General features: G+C 42.2%; 1 protein-coding gene across 2 annotated transcripts in view; it reads left to right on the top strand.

Moving 5' to 3' along the window:
- zfyve1 (zinc finger, FYVE domain containing 1) overlaps nt 1-17,886 on the top strand; it is a 76,025-nt gene that overhangs the window by 592 nt on the left and 57,547 nt on the right. For both annotated transcript variants that reach the window (XM_072264357.1, XM_072264350.1), the window contains exon 2: nt 8,150-8,654. In XM_072264357.1, the coding sequence (XP_072120458.1) occupies nt 8,150-8,654 (505 nt within the window). The remainder of the gene's footprint in view (nt 1-8,149; nt 8,655-17,886) is intronic.

Raw genomic sequence — 17,886 nt, 5'->3', positions numbered from 1 at the left:
TGTGGCAGCCAAGTGTCAAATCAAAGGCTAGACCGGCCTTAATGTGACCGAACGGGTTAAATCTGTACTTGGACCCTTCAAAGAGAGAGTGTTAATATTGTCACGTGGTAGTTGGTCTAGTTGAAGACCAAGGATTAGTGGCTGCATTGTTCCAGTGTTGCTAAAGGACAGCCAGTGGCGGTGAACCGCTTGACAGCATCTGTCGAGTGAAATGAACAGTCGACGTTTCGGATCAAGATTCCTGAAACGCCGCCTGTTTAGTTCTCTCCATTGGTGCTATCTGACCTTCGGAATTCTACCAGCTTTTTTTGTGCGTTGCTCCAGATTCTGACTAGTGCAGGCTCTTGTCATTGTGGTGAAATGCTTATTTGTTAGTGAAGGATCTACATTCCCCCCTCCCCCAACCTTCCCATAGTTTCCCCAGAAAGTGATAGAAGACAATCTGTTGGAGGAACACTGGGTCAAGAAGCAATTGTGGAAGGAAAGGAGTTATTGACATTCTGGGTCAAGGCCCTTCATTTGGAATCATTACAGAACACAGCAGGTTTTATTTTTGACATACATCAGCTACATTTCTAGGGTGATGATAGAACCTTGCAACACAATTGCTTATTTGTCTCATCTCACCCTAGATGGCTGTCTGAAAGAGTTGTGCTCACCAATCCCCTCCTTTTGTCACTCTTCCAACTCTCTTAACATTACGCACCATCTTCAGAAAGCATTCTATGTATTTTTTTCTTTTCAAAGAAAGGATACTGGGTGAAAGTGGAGAACCATAGACCAGTTTGCCTGACAGAAGTATTAGGAAAGCTAATTGTTAAGGAATCTAACCTGGATGGTAGCTGAGAGAAAGACTGAGCTTGCAGTGTTCTGTATTTGGGATTTTGAAAAGCCATTCAATATGACATCACACCCGTTATAGCTCAGGCAGGTAAAATTTTATGCTAGAAATCCAGTTTTGATGCTGGTGACATTTGCGTGAAGTTGTGCAGCTTTTTCTGTGACCATGTGACTTTCTCCTGTTTCTTCAACAATCCCAAAGATTTCCTCGCAAGTTAATTCAGTGTTGTAGATACTTCTAGTGTAGACTAATGAAAGGGAATTGTGGGAGTGTTGATGATCGTGTCCAAGAGGGAAATATGTGACTGGAAGGAGTGTTCTAAGAGCTAGATACATTGGCCTGAATGGCCTCTTGAGTGGTAAGGAACACAACAACATTTGTCTTCCATTGTGTACTCTTCAATTAACTTATTCCATTCACATTTATGGTATGTTTGTAAATCAGATGTTGGTTTATTTCACTGGGAATTTCAGGATGTAAACTGTATAATGAAGCCATCCATGGTGAAAGTAGGCAGAAACTGCAGGTGCAGTGATGAGAGTGATGTAGAGTGGAAACAGTAGGTAAGAAATGGCGTCATTTTGCAAAAGTGTAGATGATCAGAGATTTTAGGGTATGTATGCATGGAAGTGGCATCACAGTCTGAAAATAAATTTCAAAAACAAAATGTGTTTATAAATGAGATCATTATAAATATTTGGTTCAGTATTGTACAGAATTTGGGGCACCACATTTCAGGAATGGCATTAACACCACCCAAAAATGTAGAGCACGGTTATACCAGGGATGAGAGCAGTTTGCAGAGGTTATTGTGGTTTTTTTTGAACCATGATTAAGAGGTTAATTTCATGAGCAAGTGGACAAAAATTATTCTTTGTGCTGTGTCTTTGAATTGCCATTGCATTAAATTATCACAATGTAGAAAGGGTACTTGCATAACAGTCTTGAGCTATGTGTGATATTAATAGTATTAATTCAACAAATTTCTCAACAAAAAGGAACTTAAGGATAGAGCAGTGCAAATTGACCAGGTTAAGGAGACTTGCAGCATTAGAAAACTGGTAAATTAGCACAATAATATGTATGATGAGTTTGTTGATAATGTTCCATTAAATTGCTTGCTTTTATAGAGTTATGTTTCAGTACTCTTTGATACAGGGTTAAACGTTGGAAGGTTTGACTTTAGAAATGTCAAAGAGGTGGAGGTCGGTGGATAGCTAAAGTAATTTGTGGCAACTTTAGAGCACGAAAGAAAAGTAACAGGTCCATGTGGATTGGTTAAACTAATGGTTGGTAATATTCTACGGATCACCAACTCGGTAACGGAAAGAGGAGGAAAGATGTGGTGCAAGGTGTTTAGTTGTGGCAGAATTTTTCCAGTGTATCCGGGAAGGTTTCGGAGGGAAGGACTTCAGTAAGGCATTTGACAAAGTGTGGCATGGGAGGCTAATCCAGAAGATGAAGGTGCATGGGGTCGGCAGTGAATTGCTTGTTTGGAATCAGTACTGACTTGAACATGCGAGACAGAAGATAGTGGTTGAAGGGACTTATTTGAGCCTGAGGTCTGTAACTAGTGGTGTTCTGGAGGGATCTGTGCTGGGACCCCTGCTGTTTGTGATGTATATAAATGACCTGGATGAAAATGTAGATGGGTGGGTTAGTAAATTTGCAAATGATACCAATTTGGTGGAGTTGTGGAGTTTAGAAGACTGGCAAAGATTACAGCAAGATATAGCAACACACATCAAAGTTGCTGGTGAACGCAGCAGGCCAGGCAGCATCTGTAGGAAGAGGTGCAGTCGACGTTTCAGGCCGAGACCCTTCGTCAGGACTAACTGAAGGAAGAGTGAGTAAGGGATTTGAAAGTTGGAGGGGGAGGGGGAGATCCAAAATGATAGGAGAAGACAGGAGGGGGAGGGATAGAGCCAAGAGATGGACAGGTGATTGGCAAAAGGGGATACAAGAGGATCATGGGACAGGAGGTCCAGGAAGAAAGACGGGGGGCTGGGGACCCAGAGGATGGGCAAGAGGTATATTCAGAGGGACAGAGGGAGAAAAAGGAGAGTGAGAGAAAGAATGTGTGTATAAAAATAAGTAACAGATGGGATACGAGGGGGAGGTGGGGCCTAGCGGAAGTTAGAGAAGTCGATGTTCATGCCATCAGGTTGGAGGCTACCCAGACGGAATATAAAGTGTTGTTCCTCCAACCTGAGTGTGGCTTCATCTTTACAGTAGAGGAGGCAGTGGATAGACATGTCAGAATGGGAATGGGATGTGGAATTAAAATGTGTGGCCACTGGGAGATCCTGCTTAATCTGGCGGACAGAGCGTAGATGTTCAGCAAAGCGGTCTCCCAGTCTGCGTCGGGTCTCGCCAATATATAAAAGGCCACATCGGGAGCTCTGGGCGCAGTATATTACCCCAGCCGACTCACAGGTGAAGTGTTGCCTCACCTGGAAGGACTGTTTGGGGCCCTGAATGGTGGTAAGGGAGGAAGTGTAAGGGCATGTGTAGCACTTGTTCTGCTTACACGGATAAGTGCCAGGAGGGAGATCAGTGGGGAGGGATGGGGGGGACGAATGGACAAGGGAGTTGTGTAGGGAGTGATCCCTGCGGAATGCAGGGGGTCGGGAGGGAAAGATGTGCTTAGTGGTGGGATCCTGTTGGAGGTGGCGGAAGTTACGGAGAATAATATGTTGGACCCGGAGGCTGGTGGGGTGGTAGGTGAGGACCAGAGGAACCCTATTCCTAGTGGGGTGGCGAGAGGATGGAGTGAGAGCAGATGTACGTGGAATGGGGGAGATGCGTTTAAGAGCAGAGTTAATAGTGGAGGAAGGGAAGCTCCTTTCTTTAAAAAAGGAAGACATCTCCCTCGTCCTAGAATGGAAAGCCTCATCCTGAGAGCAGATGCGGCGGAGACGGAGGAATTGCGAGGAGGGGATGGCGTTTTTGCAAGAGACAGGGTGAGAAGAGGAATAGTCCAGATAGCTGTGAGAGTCAGTAGGCTTATAGTAGACATCAATGGATGAGCTGTCTCCAGAGACAGAGACAGAAAGATCTAGAAAGGAGAGGGAGGTGTCGGAAATGGACCAGGTAAACTTGAGGGCAGGGTGAAAGTTGGAGGCAAAGTTAATAAAGTCAACGAGTTCTGCATGCGTGTTTTATCACCCCTTGTTCAATCCCTTCCGACCTATGTTCGTGACACTTCTCACGCTCTTAAACTTTTCGATGATTTTAAGTTCCCTGGCCCCCACCGCTTTATTTTCACCATGGATGTCCAGTCCTTATATACTTCCATCCCCCATCAAGAAGGTCTTAAAGCTCTACGCTTCTTTTTGGATTCCAGACCTAATCAGTTCCCCTCTACCACCACTCTGCTCCGTCTAGCGGAATTAGTCCTTACTCTTAATAATTTCTCCTTTGGCTCCTCCCACTTCCTCCAAACTAAAGGTGTAGCTATGGGCACCCGTATGGGTCCTAGCTATGCCTGCCTTTTTGTTGGGTTTGTGGAACAATCTATGTTCCGTGCCTATTCTGGTATCTGTTCCCCACTTTTCCTTCGCTACATCAACGACTGCATTGGCGCTGCTTCCTGCACGCATGCAGAACTCGTTGACTTTATTAACTTTGCCTCCAACTTTCACCCTGCCCTCAAGTTTACCTGGTCCATTTCCGACACCTCCCTCCCCTTTCTTGATCTTTCTGTCTCTGTCTCTGGAGACAGCTTATCCACTGATGTCTACTATAAGCCTACTGACTCTCACAGCTATCTGGACTATTCCTCTTCTCACCCTGTTTCTTGCAAAAACGCCATCCCCTTCTCGCAATTCCTCCGTCTCCGCCGCATCTGCTCTCAGGATGAGGCTTTTCATTCTAGGACGAGGGAGATGTCTTCCTTTTTTAAAGAAAGGGGCTTCCCTTCCTCCACTATCAACTCTGTTCTTAAACGCATCTCCCCCATTCCACGTGCATCTGCTGTCACTCCATCCTCTTGCCACCCCACTAGGAATAAGGTTCCCCTGGTCCTCATCTACCACCCCACCAGCCTCCGGGTCCAACATATTATTCTCCGTAACTTCCGCCACCTCCAACGGGATCCCACCACTAAGCATATCTTTCCCTCCCCCCCTCTCTCTGCATTCCGCAGGGATCGCTCCCTACACAACTCCCTTGTCCATTCGTCCCCCCCATCCCTCCCCACTGATCTCCCTCCTGGCACTTATCCGTGTAAGCGGAACAAGTGCTACACATGCCCTTACACTTCCTCCCTTACCACCATTCAGGGCCCCAAACAGTCCTTCCAGGTGAGGCAACACTTCACCTGTGAGTCGACTGGGGTGATATACTGCATCTGGTGCTCCCGATGTGGCCTTCTATATATTGGCGAGACCCGACGCAGACTGGGAGACCGCTTTGCTGAACATCTACGCTCTGTCCGCCAGATTAAGCAGGATCTCCCAGTGGCCACACATTTTAATTCCACATCCCATTCCCATTCTGACATGTCCATCCACGGCCTCCTCTACTGTAAAGATGAAGCCACAGTCAGGTTGCAGGAACAACACCTTATATTCCATCTGGGTAGCCTCCAACCTGATGGCATGAACATCGACTTCTCTAACTTCTGCTAGGCCCCACCTCCCCCTTGTACCCCATCTGTTACTTATTTTTATGCACACATTCTTTCTCCCACTCTCCTTTTTCTCCCTCTGTCCCTCTGAATATACCTCTTGCCCATCCTCTGGGTCCCCCCCCCCCGTCTTTCTTCCTGGACCTCCTGTCCCATGATCCTTTCGTATCCCTTTTGCCAATCACCTGTCCAGCTCTTGGCTCCATCCCTCCCCCTCCTGTCTTCTCCTATCATTTTGGATCTCCCCCTCCCCCTCCAACTTTCAAATCCCTTACTCACTCTTCCTTCAGTTAGTCCTGACGAAGGGTCTCGGCCTGAAACGTCGACTGCACCTCTTCCTACAGATGCTGCTTGGCCTGCTGCGTTCACCAGCAACTTTGATGTGCGTAGCAAGATATAGATCAGTTTACGATATGGGCTGAGAAATGTCAGATGGAGTTTAACCCAGACAAATGTGAGGCGTTGCACCTTGGCAGGGCAAATACAAGGAGACATACAGTGTTAAAAGGCAAAACCTTTAACAGTGTTGCTGAGCAGAGAGATCTTGGGATCCAAGTTCATAGCTGCTTGAAAGTGGCAACGCAGGTCGAAGAGGTGGTTAAGGAGGCTTATGGAATACTTGCTTTGATTAGTCAAGGCACTGAATTCTAAAGTCGGGAGGTTATGTTGCAACTTTATAAACTCTGGTTAGGCCAAATCTGGAGTATTGTGTACAGTTCTGGTCGCTCCACTATAGGAAGGATGTTGAAGCTTTGGAGAGGGTGCAGAAGAGGTTACCAGGATGTTGCTTGATTTAGGGGGCATGTGTTGTCATGAGAGGCTGGATAAATTTGGGCTGTCTTCTCTGGAGCGCCAGAGGCTGAGGGGAGATCTGATCGAGGTTTATAAGATTATGAGAGGCACAGATAGTGTAGACAGGGAGTATCTGTTAAATTGTCGAATACCAGAGGGCATACATTGAAGGTGAGAGGGGGTAGGATCAAAGAGGATGTGAGGGGTAAATTTTTACTCAGAGTGGTGATTGCCTGGAATATGCTGCCTGGTATGGTGGTGGAGGCAAATACATTAGCGGCTTTTAAGAGATGTTTAGATAGGCACATGGATGTAAAGATGATGGGGCGTGGTGTGATCTGGACGTGGTGTAGGTGGGAGGGATTAGTTTTTGGATGTTTTTGATTTGCTTTTTAGCTGGTTTGGCCCAACATTGTGGGCTGGAAGGCCCGTTCTGCACTGTACTGTTCTATATGAACAAATGTATGGAGTGAGTTATAATTAAATTATGGAAATGTGCACAATAAGCTGACAGGATCAGAAGGCAGCAGGTTATTGGTTTATTTTTAGTTTGTCCATGCTCATTTCTTAACCTGCATGTCAGAACTCAAAGCAGAGAATCCCTGTTAGTCCTAGTAATGAGAACCCACAGCAGATAAAAGTATAGAGAAACATCTCACTGTTAGGAACACATATGTATAATCAAGGGTGTTGCGGCAAAGCTTGAAGAATTTGGAAACGATTGAATGTTGAGTGAAATAGAAAGGAAAAGTAATCCTAATGTGTACTTTGACGAAATAGCAGTGGGAAATACAGTTTCCGTGGAACTTAGGAGAAATACCTTTCAAAATAGCACACTTAACTAATTGCTAATGTGGAGAAAGAGTAAGGAATAGATTTAAAGAGATAGAATTTTGGAATGAAGCTTTGGAATTTTCTGCCCCTGAGCAGTGGTCATTTAATGTTCTCAATGCTGAGATAAATCTTTGGGTTTCAGGAAGCATTGGAGTGATAGGGTCATTAGGATAGTGCAGTGTTTCCCAGCCTTTGTTAGGTCAACACCTCCCTAAAGCACTTTCATACTTGCCAACACCCCTCTTAGGCACAATATACTTTCCAATAGTGCATTGGGTAACCCATGATCTGGTTGAATGGTTTTCATTTGGGGGGGGTGAGGTAGGCTGCATCATTTGCTCATGTTCTTCAGCTTTGTAGAGAAACAAAATTAGATCATACATGAAAGATTAAGAAAGATAAGATGATTGAATCTGCAACCTGAAGTACATAAATAGCTAAGTAATAGTAATGTGGAATTCAGAGTGTCAGAGGATAGAATCTATGAACATGTTAACAAATGTCACGGCACATACTGGTGATAATAAACCTGATTCTGATTTTGACGTGTGTGATCTCCTTTATAAAGTTTAATTGGAGCTGCAATGGCTGTCAATACTCTAGTAAGCAATCCTTTTTAAAAGAGCCAATGGTATTGCTTTTTATCAGTCTAGTTAGTCTGACGCGACAAAGTAAGAGTTCCATTTTTTTAAACTTTTCTTACAAGTATCTCACAAGACAGACCATAAAACATAGCAGAAATAGGCCATTCAGCCCGTTGAGCTCAGACATGTCACAATTGGAGACAATACCAGATATTCTTCTGTCAGGAGAGAGTGAAATCTAAAAGAATTATCCAACCACTTTTGTGGAGGATTGGTATCATGTTGGTGTCATGTGGAATGGAAGGTATGTGGGCAGAGGGTGGGGTGCATGTGGCAAAGATGTGATTTTGTCCTCTTCCTGTTACTGACTGTAGAGTCTGAAATGCTATTTTAAAACTCATTACAATAAGCAAGGTTATAATTAGACCTTCCAAAGTAATTACTTCATGTCTTTGGCTTGTTCCTTAGGTAGCAGATGAAGAAGAATTTATTCAAAAACTTGCTTGCAAACCAGATGAAAACCTGAAGGTTGTTTCAATTTTTGGCAACACTGGTGATGGGAAGTCTCACACCCTCAATCATACATTCTTCAGAGGTCGTGAAGTTTTCAAGACCTCACCAACACAGGAGTCTTGCACTGTTGGAGTATGGGTGGCCTATGATCCTGTTCATCACATTATTGTCGTCGACACTGAAGGATTACTGGGAGCTACTACTAACCTAAGTCAACGAACAAGATTGCTACTTAAAGTACTTGCTATATCTGACACAATTATTTACAGAACTCATGCAGACAGATTACACAATGACCTCTTTAAATTTCTTGCTGATGCATCTGAAGCTTACCTTAAACACTTCACAAAGGAGTTGAAAGCTACCACTGCAAGATGTGGGTTGGATGTTCCATTGTCTACACTAGGACCATCTGTCATTATCTTTCATGAGACTGTACACACTAAGTTACTAGGATCAGGTAGGCTAAACAAAGATTTGTAGTATTGAATCTAGATATTCCAGTGCGTTGTGTAAATAGATTTTCGTTTTCTGTTCATTCAAAGTGAAACAATATGGTTTAATGTTCGCCTGTAGTGAAACTCCATTTCAACTCTCTTCATAATGATCTTGTATATAGTCCAAACAATGGGGTGATTGAAGTTATGTATTTGATCATTTGTTCAACAGATATAGGAGCAGAATTGAGCCACTTAGCTCATTGAATCTGCTCTGCTGGTCATGGATGATTTATTTATACAACTCCTTTTTCCTGCCTTTTCCCTGTAATCTTGAACCCTTACCCTGAACCTATCAGTCTCTCTCAAATACACCCAACGACTTGGCCTGCACAGCCCTCTGTGGCAGTGAATTCCACAGGTTCACCACCTGGCTGAGCAAATTCCTCATTTCAGTTTTAAAGTGGTGTCCCTTAAACTCTCCTGCTAATGGAATCATCCTCTCTGCATCACTTTGTCTAGGCCTTTCGGTATTTGATTGGTTTCAATGTGATTCCAGCCTTTTCCAACCATTCTTCTAAGCTCCATCAAGTTCAGTCTCAAAGTCATCAGATGCACCTTTCATGCCTGTGAAGCTCCTCTGGACCCTCTCCAGAGCCAACACATTTTTCCTTGTATACAGGGCTCAAAGTTGCTCACAGTATGCTGACTGTTACCTTGAGTTATCTTGAACTTAAAGAAGTCCATAGGTGGAAGCAGAATTCAGATTTATTGTGATTATACTATATTTTCCCTTCCCAATTTTGTGCTTTTCACTTCTGTTCTAAAGGAATTAATTGGTAGAAAGGTTAAGATTGCGCTGCATTGCATTACCATGTTTCATTATTTTTCATATTAGCACTGTATAAAGTAGAGGCCAGGAAAGCATCTGTACATGCTTCAAAAATTTTTAAATTTACTTTTAACATAAGTTTGGAAAGAGCACGTTTTTATTCCCTCTCCCATATATTTTTGTTAGTGAGATGTGAGTTCCACAAGGATGAATTTCCATTACCTGAAAGGCTGTAACATGGGGGTCACCTTTAGTACTACCCACAGTATGAACATGGCATCTTTCCTTGCTCTCTTGGGTAGAAGATGTGATTCTTTTGGCATAGTATTACTGTAATGGTAGAAATAAAAAAAATACTGCTACTAGGAATCTGAAATATAGTCCTGCTCAACATACTTAGCAGATCAGGCATCATCTATAGAAAGGGAAATAGTTAACATTTTATCTTGACAGTTCATCAGAATTAAAATACTGCCAGTATTTCAGCAATATACTTGATTTTTAGTTGATGGTTTACAATCAGTGCAAATGATATCAAAGCAATTTTAGAACAATATGAGCCACTAAGTGGTAATATTATAAATGAAAATGTGGAAAGGTGGGTTTAATAATAACATGCAGTAGAGGGAAAGGATATTCTGAGGAAATAAATACAGAATCAGATGGGAGTAACAGATCCATTATCAGAAACATTTCTGGTTTGAAAGTTCAATGCCTTACTACAGTTTTGGATTTTTGTTGATCTGCCCTAGAGCTGATCTAAACACATTTCTGCCCAAGGTAAATACTCTTCCACTGCTCCTTCAATTTTCCATAGCTGATCTAAACTTTATGATGCAGTAATTAGTGTTCCTTGGACTTTCCTCACTAATAGTTGTTCGTGTGACCAGTCGTATCGCTCTAGAACCAGATCCAACAGCTAATTTGAAAGAGAAACCTGCTGACTAAGTTTGTCATTTGCACTATTACTATTCTAATCTATATTGAGGTGGATCCTGTTAAGACTACTCCTGACTTCCTGCAAATTTACTATCCCTCCCACTTAATGTGATCCTTCTGTTATTTGGCATTTTCACTAATCTGGCACTCCTCAGGTCCCAGTGGTGCTGGATTAGTGAAGGTCGACCTGAAGCTTTATGGTACTTTACTGGAATATGGTATATTGCTGTGTGTTTGGCATATGTTTCTGGAATTTAGTTAAATAGATTCTGCCCTTGATTTTATCAGACATCCTTCCTTGCAACAATGTGATTCACTTTATATTGCTACCCCTACATCCATTGTTTGTGTATTTATTGAGGTACAGCGCAGAGCAGGCCTGCTGGCCCTTTGAGCTGTGCCATCCAGCAACTGCCAGTTTAATCCTAGCCTAAACACGGGACAATTTACAATGAATAATTATCCTACCAGCCCGTAGGTCTTTGGACTGTGGGAGCACCCAGACATTCTCCCCATGGTCACAGGGAGAATGTACAACCTCCTTACAGACAGCGGTGGGAATTGAACTCTGATTGCTGGTACTGTCAAAGTGTTGTGCTAACCACTATGCTACCATGCCACCCTTTCTTTCGTGAACAAACTTTATTTTGGGATATTCAATACAGGCTGTACAGGTCATTGTAATAATCGCAGCATCACAATTCTTCATCCATTTTTGCATATTGACTACAAAATTCTCTGAGATCCTTGACAATATCGACCAGTTAGATCCATTTCTCAGGTCCACCCCAGTGTGTCTGACCTGGTGACATGGGTCAGGTAGTTGGGAATAGAACCTGAGTACCTGGCCTGAACTGCATGGGCTTTTTTTTGTAACAGGGTCAGGAGTACATCCTGATGAGACATCAGCATTCACGTGGTTTGGTTCAAAGTTCAAAATACATTTATTATCAAAGAATGTGTACAATCTATATCGGAATGATTTGTTTGTATAATTGGTGTGTCTTCTTTATAATATCTGCGGTTTCATCCTTAAAACAGATCATTAGTAATCTGAAAGGCGCCCAACCTGATGTACATGGGCTCCTTACTTAATGGTATTGGTCCATGGTGTAAAAAAAATAGGGTTGGGAACCCGTGCTCTAGATTATGAATGGGTGGGGAAAAGGGTTCAGTATTATACCCTAGCAGACCAGCTTGAGAGACTTTGGTTTCCTTCTGTGTAACACTGCACCAACTACTTAATGTCTAACTGTTTTATTAAATTTGACAAACATTTCCGAAGTAAGTGCACAGCGCACCTCTAAAATTAAAATCTGTGGACATCCATTTTGCAGATATGGTGGTCAGTGCTGGTTAGAAACTCTAGGATCATTAGAGACAATGATGTCTGCAGTTTTCCTTCAACCTGACCATTGCTCAGTAGTTACAGGTTAAATTTATGAGAGGGTCAAATTAAATAATTAAAACCAATCTCTCAATCTTCTCTTTGCATTTTCCAAAACTTGGAAAGTTATGCCAGGTTAGGATCAGAATGAGATTTATTATCACTGATTTGTATAACATAAAATTTGTTGTTTATTTGATGTAGTGCTAATGAGTTCATGTTCCATTCAGAAGTGTGATGATGGAGAGAAAGCTGTTTCTAACTTGTTGAATGTGGGTCTTCAGGCTCCTGTACCACCTCCCTGATGGTTAGTAGCAAAAGGGAGGCATGTGCTGGATGGTGGGGGTCCTTAAGGCACTGCCTTTAGAAGAGACCCTTGATAGTGAGGAGAGTTTTGCCCCGAGTGAAGAATCATCTGCAGCCTCTTGCTGTTGTCCAGAGATCTCCAGTTAGCTGGAAATAGTATAATTCGTTGTGCTGTTTGAGAGGTTGTGAATACTGTGGTTGAGGATTGCCTTCAGTGAGGGTGGAGGAACAGGAAGGGTTCAATTATTTATGTATGTTTTTATTTAAAGTACGTCTCAATAACCCTGAAATGTTGGGTTGTTGTAATACCCATGGGAAAGGAAATGTACCATCCTTGTCTGCCTGTGTGACTCCAGAGCCACCAATATTTGTAACTCTTGAAGCTGCCTCAATTCCAGGTCAATTAGAAATAGACAGTAAATGCTTTGCCAGCAGTTATTAGCATCAAAATAAAACACAAAGCTGCTGTAGTGTTTGCCAAACTTTTTGTGTTACAGCTCCCTTGGCTCCCGGACTCAACCCCAGCATCCCCTCTCCCTTTCTGGTCATTGCATTAAAGACTACAGTATAAACCATTTTGATTTTTGATGCACAGAGCTAGAAAATAGGAACTGCAAATTCAAAGCAGTGACTAAAATTTGCAAAAATTATTCAAATCTATTTAAAGATACAAATAAAATTACTTAGAGTCATAGAAAAGTTGAGCACAGAAACAGGCCCTTTGGCCCATCTAGTCCATTCTGATGCCATTTAAACTGCCTAGTCACATTGACCTGCACTGGGAACATAGCCCTTCATACCCCTACTATCCATGTACCTATCCAGACTTCGCTTAAACATTGAAATCAAGCTCGCATGCACTACTTGTGCTGTGAGCTTGTTCCACACTCTCACGATCTTTTCAGTGAAGAAGTTTCCCCTCATGTTTCCCTTAAACCTTTCACCCTTAACCCATGACCTCTACATTTACTCTTATCTATATCCCCCATAATTTTGTATACCTCTATAAGATCTCTCAATCTTCTACATTCTAAGAAATAAAAGTCCTAATCTTTCCTTATAATTCAGTGACTCTAGACCTGGCAAACATCGTTGTAAAACTTCTCTGTACTCTTTCAACTTTGTTTACATACTTCCTATAGGTTGGTGACCAAAACTGCACTCGCTACTTCAATTTAGACCTCACCAATGTCTTGTACAACTTAAATATAACATCCCATCTCCTGTACTTGATACTTTGATTTATGAAGGCCAATGTGCCAAAAGCTTTCTTTTCTGCTTATTTAATTACAGTAAAAACATCAATAATTTTAAAGTGGTTCAATTATTCACTACTTCATTGCTTTTTCACCTTTCCATGAGATGGATAGACTTGGTGCAGTGATATCAGCTTCTCAACAGTACTCTGAAGGAGAATCAGATCACATGGTCAGTAATTTTGCAGTCTGTTTCATTGCTTTTATCTGCTTCAGCTCAAAGTCATTTTGTAGCGAGGTCAGTTCTTCATCCTTCCTGTTAATTCCTCATTATAAGTTTTCAGGAATGGATTTATTTCCCAATCTGGAATTTGGACCGAGAGAAGATCTAGAAATCTCTGTGACGTTTTTTTATGCAGCTCACCCAGTTGGCCACAGTTTACTTGCAGATCGTCTTGTATTCTTTCTTTCTCTTCCAACTCAGAGGCTCAGAAACTGGGAACGGACACAATGGCCAATGTTGTACTTAATTTGGACAGAAATGTGGAAATGGCTGATTTGACTTTGATCAGATTCACATTTCCTTGCAATTGAAGATCAATTTCATTAAACTTTGTGAATAATTCTGACAAATAAGCAATGTCTTGCCTAATATTCTTGAGTTGATTTTTGAGTGAAGCATTTGATTCTTCAAAAATTTTTATTACGGTTTCAAAAAGGCAGTTTCCTTTTGAGAGTCATCTGACTTCTGTGTGCAACAGCAAGCGTTCAAACTGTTCATCATGCTTGAGCTAGTTGAATTGCGAAGAAGGGATTTGATTTTATTTATCACTGTGATAACAGTATTTAATGACTTGTGCAGCCAATTGCTTAGGTTTTTTTGTGACAAGATGTTGTATGTGAATACCAGTGAATGGTAAATATGGTACAGTGTTTTTCAAGAAAGTAATTACCCCATGGTGGTGTCATGTCATTGATGGTGCTCCTTCTGTTGCAAACGCAAGAATATTATGTTTTTCAATCTTTTTATTAAGTTTCAAATTAATAAACATAGCAATAATAATAGTGATACAGAGACTGGGATTACATTAATAATAGTTAACACATACAAGCACAGATTCCAAGTAACAAATGTAGTTTAGCCTCCCAATCTCTTAGTAACTAACCATGAAAAAGATATTTTATAAAGAGAAAAAAAACCCCTAAACTAAAAAAAACAAACAAAGATTGGGCTGCCATATTTCTTTGGCTAACATTATTATTTGTTGTTAACTCCGCTCCTCTATACATGAACAAAAAATTACTAAAAAGAATTCAGGAAGTGTCATCTTACATCATATGAAAATATTGAATAACTGGCCTCTAAGTTTATTCAAATTTAACCAAAGGATCCATAGTACCGTTCCTAATTTTTTCCAAGTTTAAACATGCCATCATTTGGGAAAACCATTGAAATGTAGTAGGGGGATTGGAATCTTTCCATTTAAGTAAAATGGATCTTCTGACTATTAATGTAACAAATGCAATTAGACGACAAGCTGATGCGGATAAATGACTGGAGTCTATTACTGATAGTCCAAAGATTGCAGTAATAGGATGAGGTTGTAAATCAACACGCAGAACTACTGAAATAATATCAAAAATATCTTTCCAATATTTTCCTCAAAGAGGGCAAGACCAGAACATATGTGTCAAGGAAGCTACCTCAGAATTACATCTATAACAAACAGGATTTATATGGCAGTAAAAGCGAGCTAACTTATCCTTGGACATATGAGCCCTATGTATTGTATCAAAGTGTGTCTGGCACACATTGAAGAAGTATTAACTAGTTGAAAAATTTTCTCCCATTTCTCTGTAGGTAAAGGTATCTGAAGTTCTCTTTCCCACTCATTCTTAATTTTATCAGAAGTACCTAAGCGTATTTTCATAATTAAATCATGAGGGGGGAGAAGATGGCGGCGTGACTGCAGCGCGTGCGGCCTCTCCGGTGATGAATATCTGTTATCTGTCAAGTAGGGGACTGTGCGCAATTCTGATTTGATGGAGATGGACATGAGAGTATGGAGGAACATCTGGAAAACTTCTGAAATGCCCGCTTCGCTGCCGCTGCTACTGTGTAGTAACCGGAATCTCTGGAGCAGAAGGCCCTGAAATCCTCGGCTTTGCTTGTTTCAGCGGCCGGGGCGAGGTCGAAGGCACTCGGCAGAGGATGGCGCTCGGGAGACTGTATCGGAGGGGCTGGTCGGAGGCTCGAAGTTTTCGGATGGATGGACTCAGTGTCGGCAGTGGTCGGCTGCTTCCAAGGCATCGGCAAGTTGACGGTGCCTGGAGGTTTATGGCAGGGAGTTTCTCCCTTTAGCCGCCTGCTATTGGGGACTCGGGAGTTGATCGACTCGGGGACTTTTGAGACTTTTTTTTACCGTGCCTGTGGTTTGTTCTTCATCAAATTATGGTATTACTTTGCACTGCTGTAACTAAATGTTATAATTATATGGTTCTGTCAGTGTTAGTCTTTGGTTTGTCCTGTTTTCTGTGATATCACTCCGGAGAAACATTGTATCATTTCTTAATGCATGCATGCATTTCTAAATGACAGTAAGAGGATTGGGTGTTCTCATAATCTAATAAATGCTATTAAACTCTTCTGATAGGGACTTAAACTTAATTTCTTTTTCTGTAACTTCAATTTGATGTGATATCGGAAAGGTAAGTAAAATAGCATTCAGAAAGTTTTTAATCTGTATATATCTGAAAAAGTGTGATCTAGGCCAGCGGTCCCCAACCACCAGGCCGTGGACCGGTACCGGGCCGCAAAGCATGCGCTACCGGGCCGTGAGGAAACAATATGATTTGGCAATATGAGTCGGCTGCACCTTTCCTCATTCCCTGTCACACACTGTTGAGCCATTACACATGCAAAATCATTACACACGTGTTATTCATGTCAGCGCGGGAAGAAGATCAACTCTGAGCTTGCAAATGACGGTGGGCTGAAAAGCATGTTTGACATAACATCTCTGCCGGCATTCTGGATCAAAGTCAAGGCTAAATATCCTGAGATAGCCAGGAGAGCACTGAAAACGTTGCTTCCATTTCCAACATATCTCTGCAATGAATGCAACGAAAACTAAATTGCGGAATAGACTGGACATAAGGAACCTCCTTCGAGTATCGCTGTCCCCCATCACCCCTCGATGGCACTGTGTGGTTGCAGGAAAACCAGCCCAGGGCTCCCACTGATTCAGTGATATTGGTCTGTTGCAATGATTTTATATGTTCATATGGGGAAAATATGTGCTGTGTGTTTAATATCCAAACGTTACTTAAAATGTTATGATGCTATTGACTTATGTAACCATAAAGGACAGAAAGTAAATCTGAAAAAGATTTTAAAAATTCAGCTGTATACCCATCGGACCAGGTGCTTTACCAAAGTTCATCGAAAAAATTGCTTTCTTTATTTCCTCTTCAGTAATGGGTGCGTCTAATGCTAGACATTCATCAACTGATGATTTTGGAATATTCAATTTCCTTAAAAATTCATGCATTATGGTAGAATCATCAGGAAATTCTGAGTGGTATAAATTGGTATAAAATTCTTGAAAAGATTTTTTTAGATTAGATTATGAGGACACTCAGTCCTCGTTTATTGTCATTTAGAAATGCATGTATTAAAAAATGATGCAATGTTCCTCCAGAAAGATAACACAGAAGGGGAGGGGAGGGGAACATCGACTCAGACCATGGGAGGCCTGCGTCGGGCAATTTCATGCCTTACAAGGCGCAGATTGGAAGTCTGTGTGGGGTGCCACTCCTCGCACAGACTAGAGCTATGTGTGATTAAGTGCCTTGCTCAAGGGCACAAACACGCAGCCACAGCTGAGGCTCGAACTAGCAACCTTGAGGTAACTAGACGAATGCCTTAACCACTTGGCCACATGCCCAACACAAAAACACAGGACAAACCAAGACTAAAACTGACAAAACCACATAATTATAACATATAGTTACAACAGTGCAAAGCAATACCGTAATTTGATAAAGTGCAGACCATGGGCACGGTAAAAAAAAAGTCTCAAGTCCTGATAGCCCCATCATCTCACGCAGACGGAAGCGCCGCAAACTTGCCGATGCATTGGAAGCACCCAACCGCAGCCGACTCTGAGTCCGTCTGAAAACTTCGAGCCTCCGACACCGAGCACCATCTCCGCCGAGCGCTTCGACCCCACCCCGGCTGCCAAGCAACAAACAAAGCCGAGGACTCGGGACCTTCCTCTCCAGAGATATTGGATCGCACAGTAGCAGCGGCAGCGAAACAGGCATTTCAGAAGTTTCACCAGATGTTCCTCCGAGCTCTCACGTCTGTCTCCATCAAATCAGGATTGTTCACGGCACCCTACTTGACAGATAACAGATATCATTTACCGGAGTGGCCGCTGCAAGCTGCGTCGCGCCACCATCTTCTCCTCCCTGATTTGTTAATTTCATCATGGTCAACCGTCGAAATACCATCCCGTTTACGAACTTTAATAATCTGAAGTTTCGCCCAAGCAGCTTTCAATTGGTTAGCCAATAATTTACCCGATTTATCA

This window comes from Mobula birostris, chromosome 1, assembly GCF_030028105.1.
Source record: "Mobula birostris isolate sMobBir1 chromosome 1, sMobBir1.hap1, whole genome shotgun sequence".
Lineage (NCBI taxonomy): Eukaryota > Metazoa > Chordata > Chondrichthyes > Myliobatiformes > Myliobatidae > Mobula > Mobula birostris.
The sequence above is the reverse complement of the archived record's forward strand: the minus strand, read 5'-3'. Positions and strand labels throughout refer to the sequence as shown.